The sequence below is a fragment of the Fundulus heteroclitus genome, chromosome 12, assembly GCF_011125445.2.
Source record: "Fundulus heteroclitus isolate FHET01 chromosome 12, MU-UCD_Fhet_4.1, whole genome shotgun sequence".
NCBI classification, from domain to species: domain Eukaryota; kingdom Metazoa; phylum Chordata; class Actinopteri; order Cyprinodontiformes; family Fundulidae; genus Fundulus; species Fundulus heteroclitus.
In genome coordinates, this window is record NC_046372.1 from 41,915,221 (window position 1) to 41,927,638 (window position 12,418).

The 12,418-nt window shown below is 44.9% G+C and overlaps 1 protein-coding gene across 1 annotated transcript in view; it reads right to left on the reverse strand.

The window, feature by feature from the left end:
- Positions 1-11,894, reverse strand: part of LOC118565046 (hexokinase-2-like) — a gene marked incomplete at its 5' end in the record, with an annotated part of 31,760 nt that extends 19,866 nt beyond the window's left edge. The window contains 5 exon segments of the mRNA XM_036144625.1: positions 4,682-4,801; positions 6,347-6,495; positions 6,605-6,909; positions 9,739-9,972; positions 11,733-11,894. Of these exon segments, the coding sequence (XP_036000518.1) occupies positions 4,682-4,801; positions 6,347-6,495; positions 6,605-6,909; positions 9,739-9,972; positions 11,733-11,894 (970 nt within the window).
- Between the last annotated feature and the right edge of the window lie 524 nt (positions 11,895-12,418).

Here is a 12,418-nt window from a genome sequence, read left to right on the forward strand (position 1 = left end):
CGCTGCGTTCTGATCGCGCATCGAGAAGAACAGCGGACACTGAGCGTTCTCGCTGGAGGCGAACAGGTCCAGATAATTTATGTGGAACTGTCGGAGGTTCGGGCTCCACAGGCCTCTAACATACCGACCCTCATGAATTCCTCCCCATCCTGACAGGCTCGCGTCCGTCGTGATCACCTTCCGTGACACAACCGGACTCAGCGGCACACCCTGCCCTAGAAAAGTTGGACGGCGCCAGGGGCGCAGCGCCCTGATGCACTCCGAGGTGACAACCACCCGTTGCGCACCATGACGCGTGGGATGAAGCTTGAGTGCGGCTACCCAGTGCTGAAATCCCCTCATATGCAGACGGCCGAGGGGAACAACTAGAATGACGGAGGCCATCAAACTCAGCAGCCGCAGGCATAATCTGAAAGGGACTGCCCTGAGCAAGTGGAATGAGGCGAGGCAGGACCTCAGCCTGAGCACCCTGTCTGAAGACAGACGAGCGGTGCACGAGACCGAATCCAGCTCTAGACCCAGAAAGATGATATTCCGTGTCAGGGCTAACACACTCTTTTCGTGGTTCAGCACAAAACCCAGATCGAGCAGGTGCCGAACGAGTATCTGTGTGTGCGTCACCGCCTCCCTCTGTGATCGAGCCAGAAGGAGCCAGTCGTACAGATATGTGGCAAAGCGGATGCCCTGCTTCCTTAGTGGAGCAATCGCCGCTTCGGTACAGCGCACAAACACTCTCGGGCTCAGGAAGAGCCCGAACGGGAGCACTGTGTATTCATAACAGACACCCTGAAAAGTGAATCTCAGATATTTCCTGTGTGGTGGGTACACAGAAATATGGAAATACGCGTCCTTCGGGTTGATCGAGGTGAACCAGTCGCCTTGACGTACCAGACGCAACAGGGATGCGTGTGTGAGCATCCTGAATTTGTATTTCCGGAGATAACCGTTCAGAGGTCTCAAGTCCAGGATAGGGCAAATTCCTTTCCCTCCCCGTTTCGGGATCAGAAAATACCTGGAGTAGAAGCCACTGTGTTTCTGCTCCGCGGGAACAGGACTGATAGCTCCTTTCCTCAAGAGCGCAGAGATTTCCTCCTGCAGCGCGCAAGCAGATTCTCCCCCCGCCTGAGTGGGAACTATGCCCTGAAAAGCAAGGGGGAATCCTGGCAAACTGAAGCCGGTATCCCCTCGTTACGGTCCGCTGAACCCAGGCTGACGTTGTGAGGGAAGCCCATCTGTCTCTTTGAGCGGAGTGTGAGGTCCTTACAGGGTCTCTCTTCGATCTCAAAGGCGGACTTACGGGGCCCCTAGCGACAGAGCAGAGTCGTCGCGAATGGACGGCACTGCGCATGCGCAGGGAAATGACTGCTTCACGGAGCCGGTCCCAAGCTGCTGCCTGTGAGGATGAGGCGTCCCCTGCAGGAGCAGTGATGTGACCGGTCCGTTTATTTTTATTTTTTGTGTTTCCATCTGCGCCCTTGACCAGGTCTGGATGCGACAGGAGAACATGGTTTATTTTTGAACATGTGCGTGTGCTTGCGCGACTTGTAGGGACAGGAACAGCAGTCGCAACTTTCAAGCTTCCTCGTCCTCTGGCTGAGGGAACAACTCGCAGCAGAGGTCTCGAGGGACACACATTCGTTGGCGGGTCGTATAGAACTGGTGAACGGGGAACGTCCAGTTCTAACACCCGTGAGAGGGCTGCGCCGTCAGGCCGTCCTCTTCTTTCTCCTGGCCTTGTGGCTGGAGGTTTGCGCCGGCTGGCCCGCAGGGGGAGTTGTCGGAGGCTTCAACGGTTTCCCGGACCAGCCCTGTCTGCCTCCTTGGTCGGAAGGGACCGGTGGAGAGGGCTGGGGTTTTGGCCGTCTGGGGATCTTGAAGGGAGGGGGCCAGGGCGTTGCCTAGGCGTAGGACTGCCTTGATGTCACCTGAGGAGAAGGTTCCGTCTTCCTGGGTAGGCAGAAACGGAGCGCTTCATCCTCCTTCTTCCGAGCCTCACACCGCTGTTGCATGGATGCCAGCGCAGACCCGAAGATGCCTTCCGGCACGATTGGCATGTCCAAAATCTCCTCCTTTTCTCGGTCCGACATGTTGGTCAGGTTGAGCCACCTAGCTCTTTCCTGCAACACCATCATCCCCATAGATTTACCCGTGGCTTGGACTGCGCAGCGCTGTACGCGGAGGCAGAGGTCCGTTATCACGGTGATCTCATCCCACACGTCAAGGTCCGGCTTGGAAGCCATGAATTCGCACAGTTCCGCTTGGTATGCGGAAAGCATGGAGGACACATTTAGCGCTCTCACCGCAACCGCTGTCACTTTATATGCTCTGTCCGTCAAGGCGGACTGGAAGCGGTCCGCCTTGGCTGGTAACGTGGGACTTTTGGAGGGAGTCGGCAGCTGGGGAATGCAGGTGTGCTGCTACCAGCGGCTCCATCGGGGGCTTGCGATGGATGCCAAGCTTCTCCATGCCCTCGAAGTCCAGGGACGAAGCTCCCTGAATCTGGGTTTTCCCGCTGAACGAGCAGTCCTTCCAAGAGACCACTACTTCATCCGGGAGCTCCGGGAAAACGGGGAGCAGCTGTCTGGTCGCCCTGGTGGCCTGAGGCAATTTCTTCCCTTTGTAGCGGGATCTGGTGGTCTCCACCACTACTTCAGGCCACGGGATTTTGAGCCTGGATGCAGCGCGTTTGCACACTGACTGCATGTCCATGCACATGGCGGGGGAGGCTGTTGCACTCTCCCTGTCATCCCAGGGAACTGACAGCGCGCCCGGCTTTGCAGCCTGCGGGCTCGGAATGAAGAATCCATCATTGTCGTCCTCCTCAGAAATGAGGAGCTCTGAGATGGCTTCATCTTCTTCCTCGTAGTCCAGCACTAGGACGTCCTCCACGGGCGAGAGCGCTGTGGCCAAATCTGCCTGGGAACCCCAGCTGGCCGTAGCGTCCGCTCCGTGAGCGCCATCCTCTTCGCATTTGTCGTCGTTGTTGGGCGGCAGCCCACACGACGACAGACACAGGTCTTAGCCGCAGAGGCTAGCTTGGCGCGCTAGCCGTCTTCGGAGGCTCTTCATGGTGAAGCGGGAACAGTCCACACATGAGCCTGGGGCGTCCACCGCCAGGCGGGCATGTTCCAGCCCAAAACATGTCGAGCACACCTGGTGTGGGTCTTTGCTCGAGATCTTGTTCCCGCAGCCACAAAGGCGAGTTTCCGCGCTGCCGCCTCCCCGTGAGTAAGGAGAAGCAGGAATAATTTCGTTAGCTGGTGTGCTAACCAAAGTGAAAAGCTGAGCTGACTGGTGTGACAGTTCAGTGAGGATATTAGCTGGTGTGCTAATATTGGCGGCACGTGCTCCAGACTATGGTGAAGGCTGGAGAGGTAGCAGCTAGCGCCCGATGTCAAAGGGTTAGCTTAAACTCCCCGACCGTGGACCGTTAAGCTAGTCTGCTATCAGAGATATGCCTCGAAGCGAGAAGAGGTTTTCGAATGACGTGGCGTCGTAGCGCAAGCTTACTTATAGGAGGGGTGACGCAAACGTCGCGATCACCAGCCAATCAGGATTGGCGTAATGAGATATATGCTTCTGAGGAATACGGCAAGGGGCGTATCCCATAGTGAGACATCGAAACGAATGCTATGAATGAGAACCCAAATAACTGGGAATAGTTAGAGCACGCCACACAGACACGTTTAGGTTAAAAAGCTTTTAAAATTGCATCACGTGTCCTGGCCTCATTATTCCTGTGTAAAATTAATTGTTCTGACAAGGTAGAAACAACAATATTCAAGCAAGTGATTTTCCCAAGCCAGGGCACACACTGTCCTTACAAACACCCAAGAGTGTACATAAGAGTCAATGTGATGGATGTGGGTCTATGTACAAGTCCAACATAGTCCATTTATAAACTGGCTGTTCTTAGCCAACAGTTCTTATTTTCACATGACTCAATACTTAATGAAAACAATGTTATGAATCGCGTGTCTGCCATAGAAACTCAACTTAAATGGTCAATTTTGGAGCTTTGAACGGCAACAGAATTTCTGACGAGGCTTCCAAAAATTCTCACCCTATTTATCTAACACTTCTGCAGTGAATTGTCTTCAATGAGCAACTAAGGCAACTTATACAATCACTTCACCAAAACACCCAATTATGTTTAGTTTTTTTTTTTTAGACCCTGTAAGAGTGATACCTTATTTTACACATAATGTTTAGAGGCAGTGACACAAAGTTCACTTTTCATGTGAGCTGCTTCTAAATGTTGTCAGCAGCTAAATGGCGGCCCCCACAGTTTACTGATTGTACATGCTTCCAGCTGCGATGAATGCTGGATTGGTAAGCATTTATATTTCAAGGTAATATGTTGTTGTGGAAACTAAGCCTGGATGGCTGCGTGTGCTCCCCCACCAATGTGACAAGCTTATAACACAGACAGCGATTCAGACTAAGCTCTGCTTAATGTAATCCTGCTTTTGTGAGCGTTAAAAAGGTGTTTTTCTAATGCAATTTAAAAACAAATAAATAACTTATTTAGCAAAAGGCTCAACATATAGTAAATCCAAAGTTTAAACCTTCAGCAAAAGCACCTTCTGCCTGTGTATCACGCAACCAATACTTTAGGAAACAATTTAATACACAGAGTTAATAATTACAATATGCAAGTACAATCTAAAGAAAATGTTACCTCATCCAGTTTGGTTTGATCACATGGGAAAGAGAATGTAAATCCCAGAGGTAAGGATGCTCCTCTCATTCCCATGTAGTCCAAGAAGTCAGCAATGCAGTACACAATATGGTTGAAGAGCTAGGACACAGATAACGGAGTGAAATTAAAATAATGACTATATTCATTTTTAGATATAATACATTTGCAAAAAATACCCATAAAAAAGCTTTATATGACTGCTGCAGTAAACTTTGCATTATTGCTGTATATGACAACCTAAGCACAGACCATTTAGTTTAAAACTTCAGTCACATTATTGCAGATAAAAGAGTGACACAGGAGTGGATTTTCACTCCTGGCTGATTCTACTCTCAAAGAATTTTTTTTTGTCCCATCTCAATCCTGGGTATGGATCAAGTCCCCTTAATTTAAACAGTGACATTACTGTTGCTTAAACAAAAAACAAATGTGTACCAGTGTAACACCGTCACACTCGACTCATGTAGCATGAAGTTTGGTAATATTTGTTACTTTCCTGCCAGTTATGCAAGTCTAATAGAAAGGTCGTCATTACGTTGCTAATCAATTTTTATCAAATCAATTTCTCCACTGGCATTTTTTTTTCAATTCTGGCAGAGAGCAGTGCACAGAAGCACTGTTGGCTTCTGGACCATGTAGGTGTTTTGACTTGCACAACAGTCGACAGCGGTTCCCAGACATTTTTAGCTGTGCCCTCACTTCTGTGTCATAACTGAGTTGACGCACCCCCAATCTTCAAAAACATTTTATAATATTATTAATAATAATAATAATAATAATAATAATAATAATAATAATAATAATAATAATAATAATAATAATAATAATAATAATAATAATAATTGCAGTTGCAACAACACAACCATCATAACAAAGGTTATGGAAATAAAATTGGAACATAACTTTATTTAAATTGCAATAAAGTTACACACAACATCCACAACAGGATCCTGAGGAATTAATCTGGGTTGCCCAGGTCATTGGCTCCTCAGTCAGCTCAATATGCCAGTTGTTGTGGCTCAAACCAGAGCCCACCGCAGCCCCTAAATCAACAACAGTATTAAAATTTTCTTAATCGCTTATGGTCGGTCCCTGGAAAATCCTTGATATATCTGGCAGTAATTCTCTTTTTGTCCTGACTGCAGAAAGCCATTATACTCCCGTCTTTACAGCTGGTGTTCTTCGAAAGTTGCTGCCCCAGTCAGTAATAATAGAGAAGTGTTTGGCTGTCTCCATTCCTGTCATATTTTTGTATTTCTTTTTAGCTATTGTCAAAATCTTACTCTAACGTAAATAATACATAGAACATTGAAAAGAGGAGCATAGTAGAGAGATAAGGCCCTGAAACAAGCATCACCACTGAGAAGTTTGTCCAGATGCAGTATAACACAGAATGTGCTAAATACTGCATCTCAACACAGATGCATCCAGCTGCCTTCAAAGCAACATACTTACTTCATAGGTGTGAAAAGAATTTCATTTTCCAAAATATATGATTTCTTCACCCAAAAACCCAGGTCAAAGTCATTTTCACATACCACCAAAACAGGATGGGAAACGGTGTGATCGCAGCTTTACGGTTGGCTCCGATATATAAACCGTAGAATGGTTTTCCAACTATTTGAATCCCAAATGACATGTTACCTCTTCCCCTGTGCCTTGCATGGTCTCCTGGTCGATACTATAGATCTTCTGGTGCATATTCACTTTTAGCTTCTTTTCATGTCTCAGCCGAACAAGAAGAACACGAAAACTGGATCCACCAAGGTCTAAAGCCAAGAAATCTCCTTGCTCTGAAAAACGAAAAAAAAAAAAAAAGGAGAAAAGAGTTCACACATAACAGAAGCAAGGTTTCTTATTTGTGTAAGACGTTATGAAAATCTTGTTTTCTCTTAAGCCAACCTGTTCCGTCCGGGGTGGATCTGACATACGTCGGAAGCATCTTGACGCTTGTTTGGTCATGCGTTTGCTTCGACAGGCCTCGTGCCATCTCTTCCGTCATTCTCCTCTTCACCTCGAAGAGCTGCTCCCGACTCAAACGCAGGGTGTCAAGGATGCGCTGCCGCTCGGCCTGCTGAGCGGCGAGACGGTAGGCCACCGCTGTAACCATGGCGGCCCCTTTGCCGCTGCCATGCTGGGACTGCAAGAAGCGCACGTCACAGTCTGGCACAAGGCGCCGCACCATTTTGTTGAGCCTCCTGGAAAATCTACAGATTGTGTAAAACAGAACCAGATTTATTGCCTCGTCAATTGTTAAACTTACAAGAACTTAAGTTAGAGACAGCAGTGGTCATATTTTTAGTTACTTAATAACAATAGAAATTAGAAATGAAAGAAAATGCCAAAAATGCTTTGAAGCACTGATATCCCCAAACATATTAGTATACATTTTTGATGCATGCAGTTTTCTCTGTGAATAACAGTCTTAGTATCTTGGTGGATCAGTGGGAGAGCCATATATGATCATATTTCTAAAACTGGTGGACAGATTTGTGTTAAACAATGACAATTATGTGGCACTATAGACTCAAAGGCTGACATTTACCCCAGGAACTCCCTGGGAACTATCATCTCCCAGGACCTAAAGTGGGAGCTGAACATCAACTCCCTCACAAAGAAAGCCCAGCAGAGGATGTGCTTCCTGCGGCAGCTGAAGAAATTCAACCTGCCAAGGACAATGATGGTGCAGTTCTACTCCTCCATCATTGAGTCCATCCTTACCTCCTCCATCACCATAAGGTACGCTGGTGCCACCGCTAAGGACAAGAGCAGACTGCAGCGCGTTATCCGGTCTGCAGAGAAGGTGATTGGCTGCAATCTTCCATCTCTCCAGGACCTGTACGCCTCCAGGACTCTGAGGCGTGCAGGGAAGATTGTGGCTGATCCCTCACACCCCAGTCACAGACTATTTCAGTCACTTCCCTCTGGCAGGAGGTAGGGGCCCATCAGGACCAAAACCTCACGCCACAAGAACAGTTTTTTCCCCATCTGCTACCAGCCTGATCAACAAAGCCCAGAGCCACTCGTGACAATGCCTCTCTTCCCCGTTCAGGACTTACAAGCTACACCAACGTGGCATCTCCAGACCAAGTCAACCTTCTTGTAAGTGCAGACCTACTTGGTTATCTCAGAATCAGAATCAAGTTTGTTGCCATCATATAAACCTGTTAAGGTACGATAATCCTTTGACCCTATTGTTGCACCAGCAACAGTCTCTCTTTTCAACTACTTTCAGAGCATATAATGGACACACATTGTTTGAGCTTTGCCATCTTGTCCTTTTCGTTTTTCATAATATTTTCTTTGCTTTACAAAAAAAAATGTAGTTAAATAACCACTAATGCAAATACAACGTTTTAGCACTCTGTCAAGTTACAACTACAAACTTTAATGTATTTTACTGGAATTATATGATAGAACATCTAACAGTGGACCATAACTTTAAATCCATCTGTTCTGTGGAGGGTCTCAGGTGTTTGTTAGTAAATACTGGAGCAATACTAGAGCATTAATCAGAAAAACAGCCAAGAGCCCCATGGTAACGCTAGAGGAGCTGCAGAGATCCAAAACTCAGGTAAGAATCTGTAGACAGAAATATTTGTGGCTCACAAAAAGACCTTTATGAAAAAGTTAAAATAAGAAACAAATTCTTCAGTTCTACTGACGTAGAAGCTGGTCAAAGTATGCGAGAAGACAGATGGAGACAATACAGGCTTATCCTGGAAGAAAACCACTCAGAAGCTGAAAAATACATGAGACCAGGTAGGAGGTCCACCTCCCAGGAGGACATTAACCCCAAATATACAGCCAGTGCTCCAAAGGAAACGTTTGCATCAGGGCTTATTAAGAAGAATGGCCTAGTCAAAGCCCAAACGTCCAATTAAAGAATTAACAAAAATCTTAATCTGTTGTGCAAACCTGGCATACATCATAATAACTGCAGCAGCAACTCAAGTGAAGACAGATATGTGTACTGCCCTTTAATCCATATCAATTTGTAAAAGCTTGTCCAATTTTCCTTCCACTTCACAATATGATAAACATAAACCATTTCAGGGGTTTGATTACGTTTGCCAGGCAGCATATAATATTTTTTCACCTTATGGCAGTTTGTTCTGTTTTATTTCATCTGAACAACTAAAGACAAGCCAATATAATTATACTGTTTCACAATCATTTATAATATATCATCTTTGAAAGTCCAAGTGGAGTTTACACTCATTCCAACTATGAACAGAGGAGCGCAGATGACAAAAACAAAAAAGCAACCTGTGCTTGTGAGAATAAAAAGCCTCCAAAGAACTCTGTATGTACTGTAAGCCAGAACCAAGAAACTAAACAAAAGAAATCAACACTGTAATAAAAGATTAAATCTAAATGCGTTTGATTGTGTTTGCATAGTGAAGAAATATTAACCGGTCAAGCCCTCCTAAAAGAGATGGAGCAAGGTGAATTTTAATCAGAAGGGATGAGTGAGGATAATTACATTGTCTTCAATGGACTGACCCAAAGTCTGTACTTAAAGTTCATTACAAAAGGCGGCTGACATCCAGCCTGACTGTAAGTCCTTGGCTCTGGTCTGAGTGGATTTAACTGAGAAAAAGACCAAACCCCAACCAGACACCGGAGGGGTGAAGCTGTGTGGCATGTGTCCCGTTGTATTTTACAACTGGAACACACGGCTGGACAAATATTTTGCAAGACATGTGAAGTGTAGCAGGCAAATAAACAACTTTGTAAATGCTGACTTGAAGTCAGTCAGGCAAACACCGATGACAAGGGAGAACAAATCCCTTTGTGTGAACGAGCTCGAAATATGTAAAGAGGGCTTAAACAATCAACATGTGGGGATTGTGTGTACTTGTTGGAACAATTCGGCCCGTTGTAGGACAATTTTACTCAGGCACAAGCAGAAACACCCATAATGGCTCTAATCAAGCTCAGTCCTAGATGAGCTCTTTATCTCTACTAAAACTCACTTTATAATATAATATTTCATGAGTGAGATACACACGGAAGGGCTCTGGATCACTTACTTTGGATGGTTCTTGTAAACGGAGCCATCTACTCCGATGGTGATGCGCAACTTTTCGGCTGCTTTGTTATCCCGGATCTGTCGCATCACTGCTGCCAGACTGGTGGCACACAAGCGTGCGGCCCGAGTAGACACGATCTGACAAATCCTCCGAGTAGCGGCGCAGTCTTCGGCGCTCGGGTCCAGACCCATGTCACGGAGCACCTTCTCAGCGCTTGCCAGACCTTCTTCATCTCTGCAAAGCAGAAAACAATCAAGCTCTAAAGCTAGAATTCATTTGTGAACAGGTTGCACAGTCAACTCCAAGAAAAAAGGAAGAGAAGAATTTTTATTTATTTGTGCTTAAACGCCATAAAAGGTCCCACATACTTGTACCGCCTCAAATTATTATTCGAGTTCTTGGAAAGCAAAAGTACGGTTTAAAACCCCTCTCCAGCTTATTCTGGGGATTCCAGTGGGTCCCCAGGCCAGAAGAGATACACAGCATCTATGGTGAGCTGTGGTTCTACCGCAATGGTCTCCTTTCAGTGGGAGCTAAAATCTTAAATTATCCTTTGTGGCTTCGTTCTTCATACAAGTGTACTTTGATGCATCCTTTAAACTAAAGTCTTCCATTTAGACACGTGATGAGCCAGCAGAATACAGAGCCCTATAAAGGTGCAGGGTAACTACAGCCAGAAGGTAAATGATGTCGGATAAACTTCGGGGGCTAAACGTTCCTCTCATTGCAGTGTTAAATGTTTTAAAGATAAGCCGTTCCAGACCTCCTGCTTGTTCTTTTCATCTCATCAAAGAGCCAGTTTGATCTTAGTGTCATCTGTCAGAAGAATGGTGTTCCAGAACTGCCTTCTGCATTTTCTCTCATTAACTTCCTTATTTATAGCAGGCTGGGATAATGACACGTCAGCCTCCCGGGAGGCATTCTTCACTTAGCTGCATGTCTCTCACCAATGAGTCATGTTTTCTTCAGTACATATCATTGGGCCCACCAGTTGTTTCAACACTGCTTCACGTGTAGATTAGTTGTGACTTTGCTCTGGAACGGATGGCACATTTAGTCTGAAATACGAACTCCTCCACTGCACACTGTCAGTTTATACCAACAGTTTCTAAATGTTGATTTCACACGTTGAATCAAATCTCAATACTTTAATTGTTTAACTGTGGAGGAAATAACGAAGGAAAACTGATTGTGAAACTTTCCTCCTAGTCCCTGTCAATTAAAGTTGAGTTTACATTTTTATGCTAAATTCATTATGACAAGTTCATTAAGGAAAGCCAATGTCACAATGTTTACAAATGTACCCGTCCGGAAAAAACGTTGGATTCCTCGTTAAGCTCAGCAGCGTTGAAGCTTTCACAAACATTTCTTGCTTGTGACGATAGATCCCTGCTGTGTTAGCCACATTGCAGCTTTTGCTTCGGGAAAGTCTGTTTTGAGGAAAGGGGTAGCCAGCAATTAATCCAATTCTTAGATCGTACAATTAGACTTTAAAGTGAGTAAAGCACAGTTTTAGCAAACATAATTCTCATTGTTTAGTGAAAACAATTGACTTAAGAAAAACTAGCTTAGTATTATGGTTGGGAAGCCCATAGACCCTTTCTGAATGTTAAAAGGAAGCATATTAGGCCACCTTTAAAACATGTTGTGGTTTCAATACATGGATATAAATATTTTTGTTCTTTTTTACAGATAGGAAGCAGTGAGAAACCAACAGCAACATACTCCCACTCCCATCATTTGATATATTAAAGTTGTTTTTCCAGAATTCCAATCTTTTTACATTTCTGGGTTAACCCAGACAAAAATCACACAAAGAACAAAGTGTTGAAGGCCTTTTGCGGCTCACTAATCTCATTTCTTGACGTCAATCCACCGTCACACTGGATGTTTTAGGGCTCTAATTGGACACCATTTTTGTGCAAATCACACTGGATGTTTTAGGGCTCTAATTGGACACCATTTTTGTGCAAATCACACTAACTTATACTAACTTGTCACTCTCGATAGTGTAGATGTAGTTGGTGCTGAAGTGTCCAGTGGTCAGAAGCTCTGGCGTAATGTTTCCCTGGAACAACAGTTGATCTCTGGCCATCTTGACCAAGATGAGACGCACCAGCTCCCCCATGTACATCCCACTTATCATCTTCTCAAACCTAAGAAAAATACAGACAGCAACTATAAATACACATAGATCAGCTTCCGAATGGCAGCCTCTACAAGGTAATTCACATTTTGAATCCAAACTGTAGAAGGGATGATAACACATGCTGATATACATCTGTCTAGAGGACTTTTAATAAGATCAGAGAATAAATTAGGAAGTGAGAACACAAAAATACCATCTGGATGACATTTCTGCATTAAACAAAAAATATTAATTAAAACCCTTGCTTAATTTAGACTCAGAAGTACTTATTGTGATGGCGCGCAAAGACATGTCTTCACATCGCCCTCAAGCTCGTTAGTCGAACAATTTATCAGCTCCATTTCCAGGAAAAATTAATAAATTATTAAAAGCTGCATGTTTCTGATGTTTTGTTTTTATGATGTGGTTTCAAGCTTAAATTCCTTGCTTGTTTTAGATGTGCTGGATCTGTTTTTACCTATTCTGATTTTAACATAACACCAAATAGTTATAGGGAAAATGTTTACGGACAGTGTGCGGCAAACTAAGCCT